Raw genomic sequence first — 24,963 nt, 5'->3', positions numbered from 1 at the left:
AGGATGTCCCCCTGCAGCCCATGGAGTACCACGGTGGAGCAGGGTTCCACGCTGCAGCCCGTGGAGGAGACCACGGTGGAGCAGGTGGCCCTGCACCGACGCAGGCTGCCGCCTGTGGAAGACCCCCGCCAGAGCAGATTCCGGGCCAGACCTGCAGCCCGTGGAGAGGAGACCATGCAGGAGCAGGTGACCTGGCAGGAGCTGCTGCCCGTAGGGGAGCCAGGTTGGAGCAGTTTTCTCCTGAAGGATGGACCCCGTGGTACGGACTCATATCTGGAGCAGTTCTGGAAGAGCTGCTGCCTGTGGGAAGCCCACGCCGGATCAGTTCATCAAGGACTGCATCCCGTGGGAGGGACCCCACAGCACAGGGGACGAGAGTGACTGAGAAGGAGCGGCAGAGAAGAAGCGCTGTAGACTGACCATAACTCCCATTCCCCTGTGCCGCTCGGGGGGAGGAGGTGGAAGAGGGTGGATGGGGGGGGGAATGTGCTTTTGGTTTCTTTCCTTTGTTTCTCACTTCTCTAGCTTGTTAGTAATAAGCAATAAATCTTACTGTCTCCCTATGCTGAGTCTGTTTTGCCCGTTACAATAAATACTGCGTGATCTCCTTGTCCTTATCTCAACCTTTGAGTCCTTTCCATCGTATTTTCTCCCCGTTCCTCTTTGAGGAGGGGGAGTGAGAGAGCGGCTGTGGTGGAGCTTGGCTGCCCACTCAAGCAGAACTACCACACCAAGTTGGACCAAGAGATTAGATTCATTCAACGCTTTTGGCGTATTGCAGCTTGTTGTGGTTTAACCCAGCTGGCAGCTCAGCACCACACAGCCTTTCACTCCCCCTCTCCCCCTCAGCAGGATGGGGGAGAATTGGAAAAGAAGTGAAAGCCTGTGGCTTGAGATAAAGACAGTTTATTGGGACAGAAAAGAAAGGAAAATACTACTAATTATTATTAACAGTACTATTATAATTATGTGTACAAACAAGTGATGCACAATGTGATTGCTCACCACCCACTGATCGATGCCCAGCCTAACCCCGAGCAGTCTGGCCCCTCCACCCCGACTAGCCACCCCTATATATTGTTCAGCATGAAGCCAGATGGTATGGAATACCCCTTTGGCCAGTTTGGATCAGCTGTCCTGGGTCTGTCCCCTCCCAGCTCCTGCTGCACCCCCAGCCTGCCCCTTGGCAGGACAGAGTGAGGAGCTGACAAGTCCTTGGCTTAGTGTAGCACTGCTCTGCAACAATTAAAACATCAGTGTGTTATCAACATTATTATCATCCTAATCTGAAACACGGCACCCTACCAGATACTAGGAGGAAAATTAACTCTGTCTTAGCCAAAACCAGGACACAGCTACAAAGAGGCAGTACCCATCTGAGAAGGCACCAAATGGAAGGCTTATTTAAAAAAATAAAGTGCTGTTATTACAAACTCAGTAGAAGATAAAAGACACTAGTCAGTCCATATTTCTTCGATAGTAACTTTATTCTGGGCAGGAGACTTGACACAGAGGGAAAGAAAACGTTTGCAACAGTTTTGAACAAAAACACTGAAGGAACAAGAACCATTACTTCTTTAAGATCGTATTCACATCAACAATTCCACAATTCCTCTTCCACAGAAGCTCAGAAACGTTCTTCTCTCCTTCTGGAAGAACCTACTCACAACAACAGCCTTATTAGACATGGAAATACCATGGAATTGGTGAAGTTTTTTTTGGCTAACATCATGGCACTCACACAAGATTTATCAAAACCTGGATTACAGAGGTGAACGATCTACTGTCAGGCTCCTTTATTTCCAACGGCCATTACACGCTATGCATAAGGCAGAGAAAAAGTAGACAGCAGAATTCGAGCAACATTTTGCACAAAGATGCTGCTAAACGTTAAGACACAAAGTAGTAGGCTACATACGATAAATTCTCAGATGTGCTGCTTGCCCAGATTTCAGTGTAACAAACAGACTAACATCTTTTCCACCTGTGCTGCATGGTGAGAGCACAGCGTGATATACTGCTCAGCCAAGTCAGTCCTTACTCAGAAAGAACATTCTCCAGCATCTGTAGGAATTTGCTTGAGTGAAGGCTACAAGAGTGCTGCCAATATGCTAATACTTCACAATTTTCCCATCCAACTAAGTTAAAACTAGAAGTCATTCAGAAATGACAAAAATTATTAGCTTTTTTTCCCCTCAAAAACAATGGCTTTTTTCTTTCAGGAAAGGGGGAGTTGTGCCAAGAAAAATGTAATACTATTTTTCTAATATTTTTGCTGGGCTGACCAAAACCTGAATGCCATATTCAGGTTCACCGCTGCAGGGCTGGGCTGATAAAAATTCAGAGATTACCGGCCAGGTCCAGATTCGCCGTGTACCATGTTAAGCATGCTAAGTAGTCCCCATCGTCAGCGGCAAGAGACCCGGGCGTATCCAGGGGGCTATTAACTTCTCAGGCGAGCTGAGTTTCTTGTGAGTGATTCTCACTTACCTCTGGTTTAGAGAATCAGCTCACGCTTAGGCACCAGTGGTTAGGTAGGATGAATCCAAGCCTCAACAGCCTGTTCTTGTGACTTGTCTCCTGCTTCCATTAATAGGAATTATATGCATGAAACAGACTATTGAAATCGCCTACTTAGGTCTAAGGATATTTAGGACAGATTTAGGGTATTTTCTCTTGAACTGATTATTCAGCGATAAAATAAATTAAATGATATCTAGACATAAATACAGGTATTTCTTTCCAACAAGAGAAACAACTATCTTTCCAGTTCTAACACAAATATACATATTTCCCTTTCCACTCAGCCAAGACAACACCAGCGTGTGCTCCAGAGTTGGAATGGCTGCTTTAGGGCACTGCTACACATTGGCATCACTGTTAGTACTTGTTCGTACCAAGTAATTAGGGTAGCTGGACATGTCCGTGGCACATATAAGTCTTATATGTATACCTCTATAATGCCTTCTGCTCCTTTTTTGCCTTGTACTGTCTCACTGTGGGCTGAGTTTGTTAAAGCAAACAGTGACCAGTGTCCCTCACGGTCCCCCCCGTAGCACTGAGCCAGCAGCCTACTCTAGGGTCCTGTTTCCTGAGTCCCGCATGTTCTCCACGGAAAGAACTGAAGGTGCCAGGGGATGCCACCAGCCTCCAGTCCGCAGCGGGTGCCCCTTGTGGGTGCAGGCAGACCCCACAGGGAGGACTGCACTCACACACTAGCACTTCGCCTCCTTCAGATGGCCAGATGCCCAGAACCGTACCTGCTCTGAGGATCTTAGTCTCCCAAATTTAAGATCTGCCCGACCTGTTCATAAAATGAGTTCAGGTGAGGTTTCCCAGAGCTAAGCATTTCTGCACACTTCTGCAGGAAGATGTGTTTTCACAGCACACTTCAGCTTTGACGGTGCTTTTCCAAAGCACAGCTGTAAAAGATGTTCTCCCACAGCACTGTTTTATCCACAGGGATAATCTTCTGTGGAAGGAGCTGCAGTGACACCCAAATGCTGACGGTGACCAGAACGAACCTTTTGCTGCTGGCTGAACTCTGGCACTCCTTTCCAGTGCAGAAATAACCCAGGCTATGAGGCTATTCTCCTTTGTCTATAACCCGCTCATTCATTCTCTCCTATAAACTGAGTTAAATGCTTTCAGTGAAATCAATCACAATTTTAGAATGTTTTTTAGTAGGATGAGGTAAGGTCACAGTTTTTCCCAGGAGAGCCTGGGGGCCTAACTTACAGAACAGAGGACATACTCTTCACTTTGCAGTGAAGTCCTACTGAAAAGCAGAACTGAAGCTTAAATTGATTCATTTGCTCCAGATTTATGTTTTTCCCAGAAGTGATTTAAAACAGTTATAAAAATTAAGTCAACGGAATAGATACTGTTTCCTTAAACTCTGCTGCTGCTGGTATCTCACTAATACTTTGTTACTGTGAAACTAGCTTTGTAATTGTCAATACTGTCTTAAATCTGTCTTTGCATCTTATATTCCCAACAATGACAAAAAAGCAGAATCTACTTTCTCTCCTTAGAAGTCATTAGGAAACATTTACATGAATTTAACAGAGGTAGGTCCACATTCTATTTCATAGTGAACAACACCACGAGGTAACTTTGAAACAGGACAAACAAGCATCAGAAAACAAATCTACCAAATACCCTTTAGTAAAGAAGACTACCAAGATTTGGTAAAAGCAAAAGAATGGGACTGGAAAGCTGGACAGCAGCCCAACAGAAACCTTGTAAAGGTAAAAATAAATACTACAACAACAACAAAGCTTCCCACTGACTTCCAGCAGTCTCTCAGTGAATGCAAAGGAGAGTTTAGACTGTTACTCATTCCTACTCATTGATGTCAATACAAAGCAAATGAGTGTACAACCACAACAGCATGGCATCAGGATGTGGCACTGCTGAAATTATAAAGCCTCATTTAGCACATCAATTTCCAACAATATCTAATGAATGCCCCTTCCTCACTACTTCTCTTCCACTGCAATATTGCACCACTTTGCTTCTTTTTTTTTAAAACCCACTTTTATAAAAAAGTTGAATCCAATAAAGGAAAAGTTAAATTTTAAAAAAGTTTTATATAAAAATTTATCATATAAAAATGCCAAGACCCCTCAACCATATATACAAAATGATTTTGTTATGAAAATAACTGGACCCAATTATATAACAAAACAATTTCATACAAAAAAAAGTACAAGATTGCATCCAAATTAATACAAATAAAAGTTAAAAAAAATGCCTTCAAAAAGGTCTCAACCATAGAAGATCTTTTAAATTTACAGGTATACAAAACAATATAAAATTGTCTCGTGTTAGTCACCATTTCATGGGAAATATACACTGGTTCAGGAAGTTTTTCCACGTGTCACCGGTTAGCACCGTACTTTGCAGACCAGTCAACGCGGCCGTGGATCGGCTGAGCTGGTGGCGGGAGAGGCATTAACCTTGGTGTGCTTTTTGAAGGGGAATTGAATGAGGGCCGTCCAGGATGGGGTCTTACCGACTTCGGAGAAGCATAATCTAAGGGGCAAAAGAAAACACCAGGAGATAAAGGTTTGGTGAGTAGCTGTCCACATCGGAAAACAACTGGATGCGGGTCTATCATTTCTTGAGGAAACAAGCATCAGCAAATTCTATTCAAAAAATGATGTGAAACACCAGCAGATCCAATCCCTAAACCCTTATCGTACAAGGGGTATTTATGTCTTGGATTTGACAAGCGTGAATTCTGTGCCAGCTTTCACACCAGACTCTAGGATCCATTGCAATATGCTTACTGGTTAACAGCTGTGGATAAAAACACGTAATTCATACACCAAAAAATAAACCTTCTCCATATGAAGTTCAGGAAGATTATGAACTATTTGTTCCAGTCACTCAAATATTTACAAAGCAAAGCAAAGATATGTAACTTAGTACTGCACGTATGCAGCACAGAGTAACGAACAAGGGACTGAGACAATGTTGGCACTATACTTACTAGAAGATGGATCTGCAATTGGTGCTAACCGAACCCTCTGCCCAGCAGAGCCTACTTCCTTCTTCAGAAACGAAGGGATATAACCACTACTTAGACCACTTGATCCTATGGGACCTGAAAGAAATGGCAAGAAACGTTGGAGGTCAATACAATTGATCTCCTGTACCACCAGCAGATGATAGATGTGTGAACAGATGAGCCATATTTGAGATCAAGGCTGATCGTGGACTGATGGAAACAGCAACTTTGCTGAAGACAGAAATCCACGCATTCTTTGTATGTCTGTGTTCAGAAGAGTGTCAGCATCAGACTGCATTAAAGACAAAAACAGGTACAAATTGCACTCCTGGAAAGGCTACTTCTGCTTCTCCCTGACATCCCAGCTTTAGAAATAAACTAGCACATTTTTTCAAGGTTTCTCAAAACTTTCAAGATCCAACAGTTCAGTTGGAATTACTGTGGCTTTCAGTAACTTTGTTTTATGAGTGTAGTCACTTGATTTCTAAGCTGGATGCAGGGAGTCTGGGGCCCTGATACTACCCAAAGCTTCTACTAAAGCCAGTAAGAGTGCCATTTAATAACCTGTGACAGATTTGTGTTCCAAATCTGGCAAGTCAGACACCAAAATTGTCCTTAATATGAGCAAGAACAGATTTGACTGACCCCTTTAGATAACCTTTAAGAACTGGAACAATAGTTATAAATAAAACCCTCTAGACTTATACCACAGCTGAACACTAAACACGTTAGCATGTACAGATCCATGGCACATATTCCTATAGTGTAATAGAGCAGTACAGCCATGGCACAGCATATTGTGGGAAATTATGGTAATAAGGAAAAAAGGGAAAAACCTAATGATATCCTATGTAGCTACAAAAGAATCAAAAGCTTGTAGAAGAGCCAGAAAGGAGCGATGTGCTACATATATACTGGTTCTCACATAGTTTATCTATTTACATCTTCCATCTTAAATTAAAAAAAAATCATCTTCTGATTAAATTACATCCAAATTTTTAAGGGCGTTTTTATTTTTATTTAAGAGCTTCTAAAGGCCCCAAACATTTTTTTTGACCAAGAATCAACAGAAAATTTCTCAATCTAACGTTTTCATAAGAACATATGCAAAACAAGTACCACACTGCAGAGCTGTAACGTCATGTGAAAACATGAAGGCAGGAGAGATTAGAGAGGGAATAAATATGTACAATTTAGAAAGTCAACATGTTTAAGTATAGCTGGTAAAATCTAATGTTAAAATCTACAAAATAATTACTTCAAATCCAATAATAGGGATTAAATACCTGAAATACCAGATGTCAAAAGATACTTGAAGACAAAAAAATTGAAGTGGCTTTTTGTCTGATTTTTTTTAAAGCTACAATTATTCCACTATTTTAAACAGCATCAATTAAAAGACACAAGAATAGATTTTTATTCACATAACAAGAGTGGTCTGTATGGCTATTTCAATTTGTACCATTTTTCTTCCTTGTGACAGTCACTTAAGCAACAGTTTGGTTAAAATAACTCTGAAACCTGAAAATATGACTTACAAAAACTGGCAAAAGGAAATTAAAGGCTAGGTGAAGTATTTCAGGTTGAACACACCTGAGCTGTCCATACTTCTATGCATGTGATACTTCAAAACAGCCTTTCAGGGATTCATTAGAAGAAATGACTATGGTTTAGTTTCATGTAATCTCCATGTAGTCTCATTACTGGACATAAGAACAGGCCCGGCAGCAAATATCCTTGGAGATGACAACGTACTGGAAATGGTTGACCCCAACACACAGCTATTTGGAATTGCAGAGACATCTTACCTGAATTTATCCTGTTAATACTTCCTCCCAAACCTGAAGCTTTCCCAGGCAAACTGGAACTGGGCCAGGGATTAGACGGAACGGACTCTTTGCTTGAAGTGGAGACTAAGCTATTCCTCGTGTTTACTCCTATGGCAAAAACACAACAATTACCACACTGAAAATCTCTGATTACGCAGGCTTGCATGCATTCCATCTGATACACAATCTTACAGCAATTGTTCGGTGCCATGAATATTCATGAGACAAGTTAAGGGCGTTTTCTCTTCCAGTCTAGAAGATCAGTCATATCCTTCTTAGGGAACCAGGGAACAGCCTGGCATATTAGCAGACATTTTCTACCACACTTAAAAGCATAAAAGAGCGTGTGATAGAAGGGAGAAATGTCAGCAATCCTATCCCCCTTCATGTAAGCAGGATTTATCTCAGTTGCTAGACTGCTGAAATGTAGTTGGCATTATTGGCCAACTATATTAGCAAGAAAGCTCTTCCTCTCCTCGTTTTCTTTAAGTAATAGCCCCCCCTCCCACAAATTCAAAGGATAAAGCCTAATGTATTTCGTACCATTGTTGGAATTACAGGATGAAAAATAAGTAATATTTGATACTAACCAGGTAGATACCTAGAATGTCTCAGGTAGTGCTGCTTTGCTGCAGAAACTCGCAACGTGGGAGTGTCCTGCCGTGGGAAGGTAACGTGGGAAGGTGCACTGCTGCCAGAGCCAACAGCATCCGAAGGCTTCAGGTCCAAAATGCTTTCAAATCTATAACCCAAAAATTGCTATGCTTAGTCCAATACCTATAGCATATGCTTATCCACAGTTGGCCTTCTCTCCTCCATCCCATCTCCAGGAATCACTTCCTCATATTGTGTTTGCTACAGCATAAACACACAGACAACAGGGAATATTTTCAGCCTGAAACCATACAGGTGCCCCTAAAATTCTGATCTACATGTACACTTCTAGCTCTCTTATATAAAAACCAATAAAGCAATTTATATCACCTAGTAAGTTTTTCTCTACTGTGTCTGACCCATGGAAAATGCAGCTTAGAGTCATGTGATACAGTTTCTATGTGTGAAATATGTTGAAATGTTTCATATGGAAAAAAGAAAATATACATTTAAAGATGAACTTGGAAAGACTTAACCATTATTTTCAGTGGAGAAAAATGAGCAAGGAACTCTACAGAAAGATGGACTGTCCATGAAAGAAGATGTTTCAGTTGAAAGGTCAGCATTCAACAAGAAGCCAGGACACAGTAGGAGAGAAAAAAAACTGCACGATGTATGTTTCTAGATCCACAGAAAGCATAAAAACAATATTATGCAAAAATAAGACCAAATAGCAGACAAACATAATAAAAAACAACTTACCTACAAAGAGTTTCATCATTCTGCCTCTTTTTGTTTTTCAGGTCAACTCTTGTGACAGAAGAGCCAAAATCAAGGTCTTCCAAATCATCCCAGTCTTCAGAACTCTTCACTGTTCTAGCAAGATGCCCCCATCTTCGCCTCGCTTTTGGTTTAAGTTCACCGTTTATGTTCTCAGTTCCAGCAGATGTTTTCTATTACAATAATTGAAAAGAAACAAACCCAGACAGTTACACTACAAACCAGGTGATAGGACCAAAGCAGCTTTTCTTCCTATCTGAAAGGGCAAGAGTGGTAGCAGAGCTGTAACAGAAAGCTAGTCTTTCTTTAAAGATGCTAAGAACACAATCTGCAGCCTGTAGACCTTATTACTCGTCTTCTCCATGTCATCCCATATTAAAATATCTTACATTGACAGAAGAATAAATTTCTTGGGTCTCATTTCCAATTCTACCTGTCTTTCACTGTACAACTTCTGAACAACTAGCGCATACACGATTTGTATTCCTTAACCCATCTTGGGAACACAAAACCATATGTACATTTATGTTTCCACTAGCCTGTATCTGCATATTTATAGAAAATATTCTCCTTGTGGGACAGCGCAGATACAAATTTGCCTCTCCTTAGTCATTTAAGTGTTATTTGTACATTTCAACCTTGAGTGAATCAGTACATTGCCAGTACAGATCCTGCTTAAGACCAATTGTTTATCAGAAGTGTTCACAGTGGTTTAGCCATCTATCTTATGCATCCGTTCTCCTTGTATAATCAGCATAAATGGCAGGTTCTTACTCTGAAAGAATCCGTTGTCTTCCATGGCCTGTACAGAAACCCAAAGGGTTGTCTTAGTTATGTAAACTGGATGACTTAAATGGACTAAGCTAACAGACCCCCAGCGTAATTCAATACCATTTAGCTTGATAGTTTTATCCCTGGCATCAATCACATTAATATGCACACCCCTGTACATCATTTTACTCATGTAAAATCACCCTTTATAACAAAGGGAAGTGTAAAATGCTTTAAAATAAGAAATCAACTTGCTTGTTTTATAGCAATTGGATTTAGATTTCAACAGACTAACTACACCAGAGAGTCATAGCTGTTCTTTATTCACATTACCTGTACTTTTAGTACAGTACAAGAACCCCACGCAAGAGAGCAAGAAAAAATAAAACAGTTCAGGAAAATCCATATGCTAGATGGACCTTTACCTGCTGAGGAACCTTATTGTGAATTGCAGGAAGAAGAACCTGGTTAGACTTGTCTTCCTGTAAATAGTTACTGTGATCAGTCCCAGAGTTGTCTGTCTTATATGGATAGACCAAATGATGAGAAGCCTGGCTTTGCTGAAATGCTCGTGAAGAAATACGGGCGTGGGATTTTGAAGGAGGTTGTGGTGGAGGGACAGGCTTAATATGCAGAGATGATTTATCATGGAGTTCCTTCTGTTTTGCCAGGTCCTGAACACCCAAGGCATGCCCAACCTGGAAGTATGGATATCGGAGTGCCTAAAACATAATGAAGAAGTTAGGATCCATCTTAGGAAACCAGTTTCTAACTTACCTAGCCCTATGGGACAGTACAAATTTTATTTCCCCTTTTCTGGGGTAGAAAACAGTAGAAGGTGCATCTTTCTAACCAAACCCTAGTGAGCACAATCCACCTCAGAATATGCTGCAACAGCAAAAAAAAAATCTCAACAGATATCAAGTAATCAGATCACCTGCGAGTCTCCACAAAAGGAAAAGGTTCTGCAAAATGGTAAATACTTCACCAGGAATGTGTGATCTAGAGGCATGTTCCACTGTTCTCTGTCTTTGTGCATGTGAACATTCCTATGTGGAAAGGCATGAGCAACTGTCATCACAGATTCATCCATCAAGACTTGAATGACCCCAGAGATATTCTATCTCTTCCATTCTCCAGTGAAATAAACATATCCCTTATGAAAATTAGCATTTCTCTTTCTTGGAAGATATGTTAGTAAAATTACTTTATCCTGCCTTACAAGTAATCAAGGAGCTGTCAGTAAAGGCAATTCATCTCTGCCCACCCTGCTGTTTCAGGTATACTCATTTTCTCTCCCCAGAGACCTCTCACTGTAAAAAAAAAACTGCTAAAAGCTCAGGTTTCTCACCATATTTATACTTACTCCAAAACAGGTGCTAAGAACTATTGGTCCGTGACTCTTAATACCAAGTTATACTCAGTATTTTTGCTTTTCATTACCTCTGTGATTTCTTGATCTATTTTACTTTTAAGATGTTTTAATTAACTTTAAAGCTTTTTATTAGAATTCGTACTGAAGGTCTGATATTGTAGAGGTTCACCTACAATTCTATTGAAGTCAAATCAGATTTGAACCCAGAATAACATCTGTCTTTCAGAAGGTGCCCTGCGTATTCCATTACTTGGGCACTATCACTACAGCACTGTTACCTAAAAACCACTGGCTACCACCACCACCAGGACTGCTGTACATGCACTATTTGGACTATGTTTATGTACGGCACACTGGGACATATTTACAGTGCAATGAAGCCCAGACTGTCCTTCAAATAGCTTTGATAAGGTAGCTTTTTCTAAGCAACAGTGGTCTGGATGGATTGGGTAACAGTGAGGTGAGCTGAAAGCTGGCTGAATGGCTAGGCCCAGAGGGTGCTGATCGGTGGAACAAAGTCTGGTTGGAGAGCAGTAGCTGTCAGTGCACCCCAGGGGTCACTGATCTGGGAGGAGTGGCTGATACACCACAGTTGTCCTACAAGAGGCACCTTGACGTGCTGGAGAAGTGTTCTGACAGCAGCCTCATGAATTTCAGCAAGAGGAACTGCCAAGAGCTGCACCTGGGGAGGAAATGAGCCCAGGCACCAGTACGTGCTGGGGGTCACCCAGCTGGAAAGGAGCCGGGGGTCCTGATGGACACCAAGCTGAATGTGAGCCAGCAATGGGCTCCTGCTGCAAAGGTGGCCAACAGTGTCTTAGGCTGCACTAGGAGCATTACCAGCAGGTCAAGGGAATGATCTTTCCCCTCTACTCAGCCCAGGTGAGGCCACACCTGGAGTGCTGGGTCTGGTTCTGAGCTCCCCAGTACAAGAGAAAGACCAACAAAGGGCCACAAAGATGATTAAGGGACTGGAGCATCACATATACTCAGAAAGGCTGAGACACCTGGGACTGTTCAGCCTGAAGAAAAGGCTCAGGGGGAACCTTATCAATGCCTACAAATACCTGAAAGGAGGGTGAAATGAGGATGGAGCCAGGCACTCTTTAGTAGTGCCCAGTGACAGGACAATAGGCAATGGACGCAAACTAGAGCACAGGAGCTCCCATCTGAACACTGGGAGAAACTTCTGTGCTGTGAGGGTGACCAAGCACTGGCACAGAGAGGCTGGATGAGACTCCATCCTTGGAGATGCACGAAAGCTGTCTGGACATGGTGCTGGGCACCCTGCTGTAGGTGACCCTGCTTGCGCAGGGGGATTGGACCAGAGACCCTCCAGAGGTCCCTGCTAACCTCAACCACTCTGTAACTCTGTGACACATCTCAACAGCAATGAAAGAAAGCACAGCACCATACTATACGCTCCCACATCCAGACATCCTACCTTCAACCCGCTGTAATTCACAGCAACTAGGTTATACTTAATTCAGGTGCACATACACTGCAGTCACACAGTAAACTGAGGACACGGCCCATGCAGTTGATGCTGCACACAACAGATTGATTACTCCCTTTTAATTACTCCCCTTTGTCTTGGAAATCGTTCTAGGCTTGTGCTCTTTTCCCTTCTGAGAAAAGAATCCCTGAGCAACTGTTACATGACTGCCTAAAAAAGTGACTTGTGATGGAAAGAAGAGTCATATGTGGAGATGAGAAAAAGAAAACAGAACCAAACCTGGCTAGCTGTTGGCCGCTTTTTGGGGTCCCACTGCAGCATGTCTCTCATAAGCTGCACTGCTTCGCTGCTAGCGTTAGGTATGAGGGTTTTCAGGTTGTTAGGTACACACTGAGGCCAGCGAAAATTCATGGAGGATGAAAGTTGGTAGCCTTCGGGCCAGTCATTCTGAAAGAATGAGATTTCCAAACACAAAGTAAGTTCAAGTGTAAAATATCATAGTGCCTAAATATACTAGCATATATTCTCCAGTCAGGAATAGACTACATCCAGCTATTCTAGAAAGTTTTAAGGATTTCACTAGAAATTTTCACCTCAGAACTACAGTGGGAGGTAAGTCTTGCTTTATATCTGATCATGACAGAGGCATAAAGGTGACCATTTGTCATGATTCCAATTTTTATCCTCTTAAGGCATAGTTTTATATGCAATAGGCAAAAGATAAGGAAATTTCAATGTCAAATCAGTCAGTCTGATGACTTTGTTTGCTGTTCAGCACTCTATTTCTCCTCCTCTATACTTCATTTTTTCTAGTATAATACTTATATAAATAGAATACTTATGTATAAAGCATAAAGTAAAGGTAAATTGATTATTATTAATTGTAGAATATCTCTACTATTATTGCAGTGTGGAATGTCACTGTACCCACCTTCTTTGGTGTCCCCAACACCTGGCAAATTTTGAATATAGTATCAATTTCACTGGCACCTGGGAAGAGAGGCCTCAGCGTGTAAACTTCTGCCATTATACAACCAACAGCCCAAATATCTATTGGAGAACTATAGCTGGTGGATCTCAGTAGGACTTCAGGAGCCCTGTACCTGTAAGAGCGAGGGGAAAAAAAGTAGAGAAACAAATTCCAACAATAAAAAAAAAGTCAAACACAGTCATACACAAAACCATTCTGCTATTCTTTTCTGTTAACAGAGAACATCCCTTAAAAGCTCCTGTAAGACTTTTTTTTTTTTTTCCTAGAACAAAGATTTAAAACCTACATAAGCTCTTCTAAGTTCTCTTTTGCCTTCCTGACATGTAGCATTTCTAGCATGTACCACCTGTGTTAACAGGTCCCTCTCAGTTCTTGTTCTGGTGTCATCTGCAAACTGTCTTGCACTAACTGAAGCTTTTTGAATTACACCAAACTTAAACAGAAGTTTCACAAAGAGGAGGAGTCAAAAGTGGCATTGTATTCTGCACTGATTTTACACTACTTATCTAAAGGCTTGATTATACGACCTGCAGATTCATGCGATATAAACAAGTACTTGCACTTACCATCTCGTGGATACGTAATCGGTGTAAGGAGGTCTAGATCTGATTTCTCGAGCTAAGCCAAAGTCTGCTATTTTCACAAGTTCTGGTCCCATGCACAGGAGGTTTTCGGGTTTCAAGTCTCTGTGAAAGAACCCTAAAATTCAAATGAAATATTGATGTGCATTGCAATGTCACACCCAGCTGTTCCTTTTATTTCCCACCTGGATTCTTTTGATTTAAGTCTTATTGCTGAAGCCTGAATAGCTGAACATGGAGTTCAGAATCTGATATGGTTGGCAGAGCTAGTCTGTATAATGCTTGCTCACTCAGACTCTGAAGAACAGGATAAACGAATCAACTATTTTATAATAATTCAGACTAGTTAGTTAGGTAGCTATCTTTCAAGTGTCACGTCCTTAAAATGAAAACCAAACAAACAACAAACTAACACCATTTAATATTAGTTTTATTCTAATTAGACTAGAAATTGTGCAATGAAACTAACAAAAACATTTACCAAAAAGATATTTTAAACAATAGAAATTAAAATATAAGGTGGTTTTTCTGTACTTTGAAGCTTTTTTTTTTTTTTTTTTTTTTGGTAATCTGAGAACTTAACTCAGCAAGCACTGAACTACTCGTCACCGTATCATACAGCAGTTCTGAGTACATTTTTTTTTTTTTTTAGATTTTTTTTTGGTATTCTGGTAGGTTGTGATGCATTTGACAATCAGTAAAAATAATGGTGGTTTAGATGTTTTTTTAGGACTCTGAGAGCTGACCAACAACACTGTACATGACTGTGTTTAGCAGGTCTAATTGCAGAGGGCAGTAAAACATGGTGATGAAGGTGTCTTAATCATTAAGATTTTTTTTTTTTTGAGTGAGAATAAGATTTTTTATTATTATCAGTTAAGCAGGTCTTGTTACTACTGGCTAATACACCAGCTTTAGCTTTTACTGTCATTCTAAAAATTAAGTGCAAAGCCACACAATGAAAGCGGTTTGTTACTCAGACTTTATTAAGACTATCTTACAGAGAATGTGTATTTTATACAGACACCTGTGTGTAACCTGGGAATAAAGAAGAGAATAACATTTATTTTATTCTCAACCTCAGAAGACCTCTAAGTCTATCAAGAATATGGCCATGAACAACAGATGAGTTTTACAGGTGGCCAGCTGCCAGTTTGAGAATGTAGAAATCTACAGAAAAGAAATGAAGCAAACCTCCAAGCTGAAACATCAGGCAGCTATAAAACACAGATACCTGCCTTCTATTTTCAGTAACCTGAATTTCTAGTTTAGTGCCATTCTTTTGACCAATTCCTCTAATAAAGTTATTATTATTCACTAAAACAAACAGAAACCTTACACAGACACTGTATTGCTCTAATTCAAAATGTTTAGAGCTAAAACACAGCTTACCATGTTTATGGATAAATGCAAGTCCTTGCAGGATCTGATACATAATATTCCTAACTGTAGACTCAGGAAACAGTTTGTTTCTGTAGGATAAAAAAAAAAAACCACAGAGGAAATAGACATTAATGATTAAGTTCACACATTAGCTTATGCTGTCTTTATGAGCCAAAAGGTAAAAATGACAATAAAATTACTAGCTATATTTTAAGCACATTTGGGTAGTTTATTGCTCCAAGACAACTTGCTCAGTATTTGTATAACAGCCATATTATTTTATGTTAAGACTATATGAGACAGTGAATTTTAAAAAAAATAAAATGTAAAATTGGCCAAACAAACCTTAACATGAACAGGTTATCAGGCACATTCCTCAAGACAACAAGAGTTCACATTAATTCAGTAATTCTTCCAGCCTCTCCTCTAAAGCATATAGAAATTATATTTTTAATTTCCCTTGCTATTATCTAACAGCTGAGGTGCTACTTCTTTCTCCTCTGCTATCTGAAAAAAGAAGTCTAATCTCCTACCGGTGAAAACAAGAGGCACTGCTCATAATATTTAGACAAGATCAGCCATAGGAGGCTTTTTAATGATGGTCCCTTTTATCAAGAGAAGATTAAACAACCCTGGACCAGCTGCCACTGTATATGCCAAAACATGGTTGAGATGGTTTGGGGGAAGGGGAGGACCAAAAAAAATAATAATATTTAAACAGAAAGGCCCTAATAGGGAATGGAGAAGGCGACCTGGGCCTTATTCAATTCCTGAGCTTGCTTCCTCGAAAAAACTGATCACCACATATTTTGGAAGTGAAATCACCTATTACAGTCAGCTGTTCGTAACTTCTTGTTTATTTTTTATATTACAGCAGAAAAAGAACCAAATTTCCTCTACAGATTCTTCAAGCAAGGCTGGCTATTTTAACTAAGACTTAAGGAAATAAACCACATTTTTAAAGGCCTGATTTATGCAATGCCTAACCAGTCTGAGGCCTAGCTAAACTGGAGAGAATGTGTTGCATACCTTTATAGACATTTGCCCTTTTTGTTTTCATAAGGAAGTAGAATATATTAAGCATTTCTAAGAATTTTATCATAATTCCTAGAGATAATTGGTTTGTTAGACACAAGAGTTATTTTCTCAAGGTTCATTATTCCATTTCATTAAAAAAATCAGCATCTACATACACGTGCACAATTTAGTGACAGTTGTTTTATGCCTGTGCATGCATATTAAGTATTTCTACTCTTAAAAAGGTATTTTTTAATCAAGCATTTACAAAGCATTCACAGAGATATAACAACAATCTTATTTGGCTAAATGAAGTAAGATCACTGTCCTCCCACAGGCTTTCTACAGCCCATAGAAAGAAAATGACTTGTTCAGAATTTCAAAGTAGGGACCTATTTTACCCCAGCTTATCCTCTGGAGGATCCTATCGTGGTCCAAAGGCTGAAATTAGGACTTTATTAATGCTCCAGCAAATATCAAAGAGGTAGATTTTGCTGAGAAGACTGACACATAAAATTGGTGTTCTCTGGACATGCCAGAACAAATTTCAAGAAAAACAAACAGGCAAAAAATTCCTAGAAGCAATTCCCAATTACTACACTTTTTGTTTATTTATTTGAGGAAGCCCTATCAGAAGGGGTGGTAATACCTGCCTCTAATAGAAAAAGTGTTGCCAGCTGGAATACTTCCCTAGAAATAAAAATTTCTATATTTAATGCCTCCTCAGCCTGAGGGATGTTAAAAATTCGCTGTTCCTAACTCTCAGAAGAGTGCCCTACTTATCTGTCAGGCTAATCTGAGAAGGGACACTGGGAACTCTCATTAAACTGTTTGAAATATGCTCAAAGGTGAAAGCCACAGCTCCTGCTGTAACAGCAGTTTAAGCCACAGTGACCGAAGCCTAAGCAAATGATCCAAAGTCCCTTGAAAAGTAACAGGGATGTTAAAAGTAAGCAGAATGAGCACATTACACAACTGGGAGTGGGTGATGCTGTTACGTACCTTTCTTTCATTAACTGATAAAGATTTTCCTTCATGTATTCAAACACAAAGTATAGATGATCATTTTCCCTGATAACTTCTTTCAGCTTTACTACATTGGCATGGTTTAGTTTCTTCAAAGACTAGAAGGAGAAAATACAAACAGGATTTTAAAAGGGTCTTACTCTAACAGAAAGACTGGTTCACTGATGCAGAAAGACTTGGCTTCAAAACTTTAACATTTTAAACAATCAGATAGCTGTGAGAATAAAGACCAGATTTGCAAATATTGGCTGCTACATAAACCCTGGAAATTCTTGTTGTTCTTCATCCTTCCTTCTTTTTACATTTTCTCCTCTACATTCATTCTTGTAGCAACACAATTGTACTGCAAGAAAAGTGACCTAGGTTTTCATTTGCAACAGTAACAGCAAAGCCTAGAAATTAAGGGAGAGCTTTAAAAGATATCCTTAAAGCTTTGTTAATGTCTGAATTTCATGCTATGTCTCCAAACCAATTATCCAGAAAAAAACAACTGCATGTATAAAGGTTGCAGCTGAGTGAAGGGCATGTGTTCTCAAGCTCTGCAAAACACACTGATCGGCTCCAGGTTTTGTGACATGAAAGCTGTCCCACTCACTCACTCACCACCCACTGAAAGGAAGCAGCAGCTCCATCCAACCAAATTTTTTATTTTTATTTTTTGTAAGACTACAGAATTTTGAAAAGACTACAGACACCCTGTTCAAATGCAAAGCCAGGGAAGAGGACTGTATGGACACATTCCACAGCAAATCTGGGGGAGACTTTTTGATGAAAGGGGTAGAAAGAATTTGGTGTTACCCAAAAACGTAACCGGGTTCTTTAATGTTTAAGTCAGCCATTGAATGAAGCAAGTACCTTAACCTCTCGAAGGTTCATGCATTCCTCCCAGGAATAAAATTTTCTCTTCATTCTACAATGGTACAGGGAAAAATAATTAATATGTGGTCAACATCAGCTACAATCTTAGATCCAGAAGTCTCATTACAGCTTAGCAACTCAGTTTCTTCATCTAAATATAAGGTGTTATTTCCTTTGTCAAAGAACTTTACATCTCTAGACAAAGTACGCTCTAGTGGAATTTTAAAACATTACTCTCACACAGCATTGCCTTATTTTGCATATGCATCTTTCTGCAAAGATGTTAGACCTTTCAACACATCAGGGCATGCTATTTTTCTTTCATGTATACAGTGTGATGAAGCAGAGTCCAACTGTAAGAAGAACAAGGGCAACAACAGTTACAACCAAGTCAGACTAAGTTTTGGAACAAATCTACTGAAAACCAAGTTAAATCACATCCCTGGGTCTCTAATTTCATCATATTCTGCCTGCTCCTCTCCTCTATATTTTGATTTCTCTGTAATCTTTAAACAAATTTTATTTCTTCATTTTACAGTGTCCACTACTCCCTTGCTAGTTTCATCTATCAAGCCAATTGCTTTTCAAACTTGCCTTGCCTTTCAAGCTTTAACAGGAAGAAACTGTGGCAGATCCTTTGTATCCTAATCCAGAATATAACTGTACAAAGCAGATTTTATTAATAAATCACTACCTATTATAGTAGTAATTTTCCAGTTTGAAATCAGTGCTTAAAAAATGTTAAGTATACTGACATGGCGTTCATTTCTTGAAAGCTTTTACATTTTTTGTTTGCTTAAGCAGTGTTTCTGCAGTTACTGTCTTGTTCTTTCAGCCACCAGTCCACTTCTGTTCTTAATAGTGGGTTGGCATTAGCACGTAAGCAAACAGTTCCATCTTTTGTTTTGTTCTGAACCTCTCGAGTTTCCATCATGTTGCAAAATGAAAATCAGAAGTGTTTCTGATGAGGTTTGGTGCAGGAAAAACATCCTCAGCACAGAGAACTTGTGAAGTTGCTAAAGCCAGCTACTGACTATTCATACAAAGCAACATTGTAGTGAAAGCTCCTTTGACAAGTATGTCTCTGGGTCACGGCTGGTATTTCAGAAAAGGATTTCATTGCCATGCAATCTCTCTCACCACAACCAGGACAAATAAGTCATTTACAAACTGAGGTCACTGCTCAAGTGGCAGACAAGGAAGACAAAAATCAAGTGGGTTTCTCAAGGAATTTTAAGAAAAACTTGAGCTGAAATGACCAGTATGTAACAGAATATAAAGACAAAGCCAATTACACTGCAGTGTTAACATGAGACTGGAAATTAGACCGTGAAATGTATGCTCCATGTAAGCAGCAGGGAAGGGGCTGCAGATTTCCAACCAGCATTGCAGAATACTCTAACTAAAATACACAGCACATGCTTGACAGCATGGAGTAGCTGAGCACTATTATAGTACGCCTACATGTCTCCTCCTCTCTCGTTTCTGCTGGGGCTTCGGAGGATAGCAAGGACTTGTACTAAAGCAGCACGCAGGGCTCAAACAAGCACGCGTGCTGTGTGGAACCTGAAGTGTTTAAACCAGCACAAGCAGGTGATGCAGATCGCAGAATGGAGAAATCCAGACCATGCACCATTAGGTAACACACAGACATACTTACTTTTTAATGGCTATTAGCTCCCCAGATTCAATGCTTCTCCCTAGGAGGACAGAGCCGTAGGTCCCATCACCAAGCTGTCTGATAGTTGTGTACCTATTCATGATGAGGATACTTTAACTGCAAGCGCATTTCAGTCCTTAGTGTCCTTAGTTCTTGTGTTGCTCCTCCGACTGTAACCAGTTCTTTCTGTGGCAGCATAAATACAGAGCACTCAGGACAGTGTCAACAGTTGCAGGAATCATGTTTTCAAGACTTAGCCTTTGGTCTGAAAGCACAGAACATAATCCACTTAACTTCTGCACCCTTCCGAGAGCACTCGTTTGCAGACTCCATCCTCCTCAGAGAAACAGTCCCTGTAAGCAAACACTTGTCCCTGTAAACAAACACTTGTCCCTGTAAACAAACACTTGTCTTGGTTTCCCTCCAGAAGCAGTCAGCCTTTACGTGGAGTGTGCTCCCCATGTACTCTCTCACGTACAGCTAGAGGCACTTCACAGCGAGGTTGTAGCCAGCCCTGGTGGCACATGCTATTACTGAAAGCAGAGGATGAAGTCTCATAGCTTATATTTTAAAATATTATACTCATGTCAGGTAAGGCCAAACACACTTCTGCACAGTAGCCCTCAGCATCAATCAGTCTCTGGTAGTGGATACATCAGATTATCTTTCAGACCGTTTGTCCTGACACTGCTCATATGAAATCCAGAACGTTAGACAATAAAGCAAGGAAGTTCTTACTCCCTCATTTAATCTAATTGCTGCTGATATTTTCTAAAATTTATGTTACTTTAGAATAAATGGGATCTATTCTATCTAAGTTAATCACACATTTGGTATAAAATAAAGTTCCCCTGCAATTAGGGTCTGGTCCCTGCTTTCTTTTTTGTCCAGCTCTCAGAGGAGAGCAACATTCCTGGCTTGTGACTTTTGCCTTCTGTAACCTGCATTTCAGCGAGACTTGCACATTTTTTGTGGCTTCCTTAGCTCTCTCCTCCATCTTGCCTCATTTCACAAGCCAAACAATGATTTTAAAAGCAATGGGACTATATTGTATAAATGTTCTGACATCAGTGCAAAGTCACAACTCTGTATACCAAGATGTTGTGAAGATTGTTTGTTTTCATCTTCTACACCTATCAATCCCATTAATACTGGTACAAACAAACAAAAATTAAGAAATACAATGGCAATACACTTCTTGACAATCTTACACATCACATATGAAAAAGAAACAGCCTGCCTCTGCCTACCTAAGACACCAGGAAGTGTGTAAAGCTGGCAAGAGGAACTGCCCTCTGGCAGTACCAGCATCTCCCCACACTCTACCTCAAGGAACCACGGCTGAGCAGTTTATGTTGGAGACCTAATCCCACTTTTGTACTGCTTGCCGAGGAACACACAGCCTGACTGAATGGCACTTTGGGGTACCAGTTTCTATTTGTGCTTTTCCAGCACAGAATAAAGCTATGTTTAGGCAATGCTCAGCATCCAGGTTAGAAAGCTTTGGTTATTTCAGCTGGACAGTGACTGGATGGTAACTCAGCTCCCAGGCATTTCTTCAGATCCTTAGTGCAATGTCAAACAGCAACACAGCTTCCGATGGTCTCCCCCTCTGAAAACGTAGTGCTGGTTGATATCCAAACAGATCATTTTATACAGTAACTTTGAACTAAAACAGATGAGACTTGTGGGTTTTTCAGCACATATTCCCCTCACGAAAGGGTTCTGAAACTGTAATCATAACAGATGTGATGCCTTGCAATTTTGTAGACTGTAAAGCTCCCCTGACTCACCATCCACAAGTCCCTTTTCTGGGAACTATGACTACAGAGCATCTTTGCCTTATGTTTGACAATCACAGCTAACCAAAACTCACGGGACATTGCGAGCAATAACCTGCAATGGCTGCCATCAATGTCTACCGTTTGTTTGCTGCCTCTTAATCACACACAGAATCACACACACAGAATTGTCTAGGTTGGAAGAGACCTCAAGATCATCGAGTCCAACCTCTGACCTAACGCTAGCAGTCCCCACTAAACCATATCCCTAAGCTCTACATCTAAATAGGCAAAGTGTTGAACATCACTGCCTTTTCCTCACTGGGGATACAAATTCAAGCCACTGATCTTCACAGAACTTGAAAGAAACTATCTTTCAAATTCCAGGTCTGCTGTTGAATGTGATCAAAAGCAGACAAATTAATGGAAATACTGCTGGAGCATATAAGGGAGGCAACAAACCCGTAGAGAAAAAACTGTCCAAAAGTCAAGATTTAAATGAGGTGTGCATGTTAAAATACATACTAGGATGCACTGAAGTTAGCATGACTCCTATGGAAACCCAAATCCACCCGTATGAAAATCCACTAGGCAAAAGCTTAATGATGCTTTTTTTTTTTTTTATTAATTGTATCAGTATTGTTTATTCTTGAGCTTATTAGTGAAACTGGTTTAAAAAAAAAAAACAAAACTATTTTCCTTTGCAAGATTTACATTCTGTCCTTATCACCTTCTGCTCTCACCTTAAACTACCTGAATGAAATAAACCTTAGCCTTAAAACTTCACAGAAATGGAGTCCCGCTGAAAAAAAGCACACAGGTCTTTGACAAACGGTTTGTGGAGCTCTGACATGTACAAACTATGTCGATGCACAAGCTCAGTATCCTAGTCTAGGTCTGCAATCCAGACAGATGCACATTGTTTGAGGATGTAAATACAAACAGCAAAATCATCTTGGAGTGGAAGAGTTTCACTAATTTAATTTCAAGAAGCCCCTTCCCATCTGGATACAGCGGGGTTACCTCTGCAGCTCCCCACACTCTAGCTAACAGGTTTGAAGCACTGCAGCGCCCGGGAACTGAAAGTGAAACTGGCTCCCTTTTCCTGCCCCAGCTGGGAGACACAAGAGCAAACAAGCAGCAAGTGGCTTTCCAGATTTGGTCTGCGTGCTGGCAACGATCTCGAGGCACTATTGGCAGCACGTGTACAGAAAGGTGTGGTTTAAAGACCCAGGCTTAAATCCATGCAGCCCCTCTGACTACTGCTTTGTTTGCAGAGGTGATGAGGTTCCCCATTAAAGGAAAAACTATGTGATGGGGAAGGCTCCATCAGCAACAAGGGGGCCCTGGAGGCTTTACAAAGCCATCATGACACGAGTCACAGGCTCCCCTCATGGGCAGGAGGAAGGGAGTGAGGGAAGGCAGGCAGACAGCAGGGCTGCGGGCAGCCAAAGCCCCTCAGGCATCAGGAAGGTTCCTGGCTGCGCCCGAAAAAGGGAGGGCTCCAAGGGGGGAGAAGGCAGTCTGCGAGCCCCGCTGGCAGCCTGAGCAGGGATTAGGGCCCAGCTGGATTTTAGTATAATTACATGAAGATAATCCCCAGGGGACTGGCCTTGCTGCCATCTCCAAGATGAGTTTAAATCGCAAAACAGTGCGGCCACGCAGAACCACGGGACTGCTAACAAACAGCAGGAAGAGAGCTGCTTTCCCGTTACCGCTCAGGCATCCACAGCGCTGTCCCCCGGCTGCAGTCTTCCTGCTGCTGTGCAGAAGGCCTGATCCTACCCTTCCTGAGCACCACAGGCTCCTGCTGGCTCTAGTGGGGTCACGGGGACAGGAGGAGGAGGCACACACGGGAAACAAAGAACAAAAAGAAAATCTGGCCTCAAGCAACCTGACTGCCAGCCCCAACTGTAACAACAACTCTGTCCTACCTGCTTTTCACCCTCCTTCATTTGGGTTTTAAAAGTACATCACAAAGTTATTTCCCCGGGGCTTGGGGTTTACAAAACAAAGCGAGCTGGGCTTGGAGCTCAGGAGCGTGGCACACGCAGCTCCTCCCCTGGGCAGTCTGTTGTGCCAGGGAATCCTGCAGTGAAGTGCACTCATTTAAGAGGAGGTTTGTTTAAAAAGCCTGAAAGGTCTGGATGCCCAGACCACGCAGCTACATAGAGGCTGATCTTCAGAGCAGTTACACTGCTTAGATTAAAACAATATCTAAAAAGAATAGAAAGGAGTTAAATCTCCTTCTATAGGCATGCATGCCTCTCAGTGAAGCCAGCTGGAGCTGGGTGTACTTACTCAAAAGAGATTTCTGCTTTAAGTCATCCCTGTTACATCGCATAAGCATAAATGTGTATTTGTGTCCAACCCCGTGACAGAGCACCCTGCTTTTCTGCTGTTAGAGGCAGGCTTCCCTCACTCCCCGATGCACAGAGACACACCCAGCCAGGAGAAAAGCCTGACAGCTCTGCCTGCAGCCCCAAGCTACAAGTCCCGTTACAGCCAACCCGCTGTAGTGGTACCGAGGATCCCAAAACCTCAGCCAGTCCGCTCCAAAAGCGAGCACTGCCCCTGCTGCTCCAGGGCACCAACTCCACGGGCGTGCCTGCAGGCAGCCGGGGTACTTCTTGCTCTCTTCCCCAGGGGTTCAGCGGGTCTGAGCGCTGCGCCCCCTCCCTTACAGCGCCTCCCCGTTACCTGCCGGCAGCGCCCGGCCTGGGCTCTCACCTGCCTGCCCGCTCCACACGCGCATCCCTCACGGCTCCTCATGGGTGAGGCTAACGGCTCACGTGTAAACGCACACCGGCGGTGTTTTCCTGAAGAAAACAAAGGCTGTTACGCACATTTAAAACCCGATTTCCACCCATTTTTGCAGTACCTCACCGAGCACGCCACGTACACCCCCCCCCGACAAAACCTCCTCGCTGAGGCGGGCGGGCGGAGGCACCACCGCCTTCAGGCCCCTCCCCGCCGTCAGCCAGCCGCTACCGAGCCCGGCCCACTCACCCACCGCCCGGGAAGGGCCGCAGGGCAGGGCAGGGCCCCCGCTGCCGGCCGGCAGCAGCAGCAGGCGCTGGGCCGCGGCGGCCTCGGGCGGGAGCCGGGCCGGGCCCCGGTCCCGGGCCGCTGGCCGAGAAAATGGCGCCGCCCAGCGGGGACGCGGCGCTGCCGCCGGACTACACTTCCCAGCAGCCTCCGCGCTGGCCGGAGCCGGAGCCCCCGCGTGGACTTCACTTCCCAGCAAGCTCCGCGGCGCGGCCCTCCGTGCGGGAGCAGGGCGGCGGGGCCGCGGTGCGCGCTGGGACTCGTAGTCCCCAGCGCGGCGGCGGCGCGGTCTCCTCAG

General features: G+C 42.1%; 1 protein-coding gene across 3 annotated transcripts; it reads right to left on the bottom strand.

The window, feature by feature from the left end:
• Positions 1 to 1,496: 1,496 nt before the first annotated feature.
• On the bottom strand, positions 1,497 to 24,759 carry CILK1 (ciliogenesis associated kinase 1). 3 transcript variants are annotated; one of them, XM_084283977.1, is made up of 15 exons: positions 24,627 to 24,759; positions 24,348 to 24,436; positions 19,837 to 20,101; positions 18,174 to 18,228; positions 17,295 to 17,416; positions 15,285 to 15,364; positions 13,878 to 14,010; positions 13,252 to 13,423; positions 12,600 to 12,767; positions 9,915 to 10,211; positions 8,701 to 8,891; positions 7,935 to 8,086; positions 7,324 to 7,452; positions 5,498 to 5,611; positions 1,497 to 5,037 (listed from the first exon to the last, which is right to left on the bottom strand). In XM_084283977.1, the coding sequence occupies exons 3-15, from the start codon at positions 19,935 to 19,937 to the stop codon at positions 4,883 to 4,885; spliced, it is 1,869 nt and encodes a 622-aa protein (XP_084140103.1). In that variant the 5' UTR covers positions 19,938 to 20,101; positions 24,348 to 24,436; positions 24,627 to 24,759; the 3' UTR covers positions 1,497 to 4,882. The 3 variants fall into 3 exon arrangements, with proteins under 3 accessions (XP_084140103.1, XP_084140104.1, XP_084140105.1); XM_084283978.1 differs by having other exon boundaries at positions 19,837 to 20,022; XM_084283979.1 differs by lacking the exon at positions 24,627 to 24,759 and having other exon boundaries at positions 19,837 to 20,022; positions 24,348 to 24,472.
• Positions 24,760 to 24,963: the final 204 nt, after the last annotated feature.

The sequence above is a fragment of the Netta rufina genome (genome assembly GCF_964035555.1).
Source record: "Netta rufina genome assembly, chromosome: 3".
NCBI classification, from domain to species: domain Eukaryota; kingdom Metazoa; phylum Chordata; class Aves; order Anseriformes; family Anatidae; genus Netta; species Netta rufina.
Note: the sequence above shows the minus strand (reverse complement) of the source record. Positions and strands in the feature narration are given on the sequence as shown.

Bases quoted from the DNA above. Each gene is read 5' to 3' on its own strand.
- CILK1 (XM_084283977.1), bottom strand. From the start codon at position 19,937: ATGAATAGGTACACAACTATCAGACAGCTTGGTGATGGGACCTACGGC. The intron at 18,229-19,836 runs GTAAGTATGTCT...GTACCATTGTAG, and splicing joins GAGCTAATAGCCATTAAAAA to AATGAAGAGAAAATTTTATT. The intron at 5,038-5,497 runs GTAAGTATAGTG...TTTGCCCCTTAG, and splicing joins AATTGCAGATCCATCTTCTA to ATTATGCTTCTCCGAAGTCG.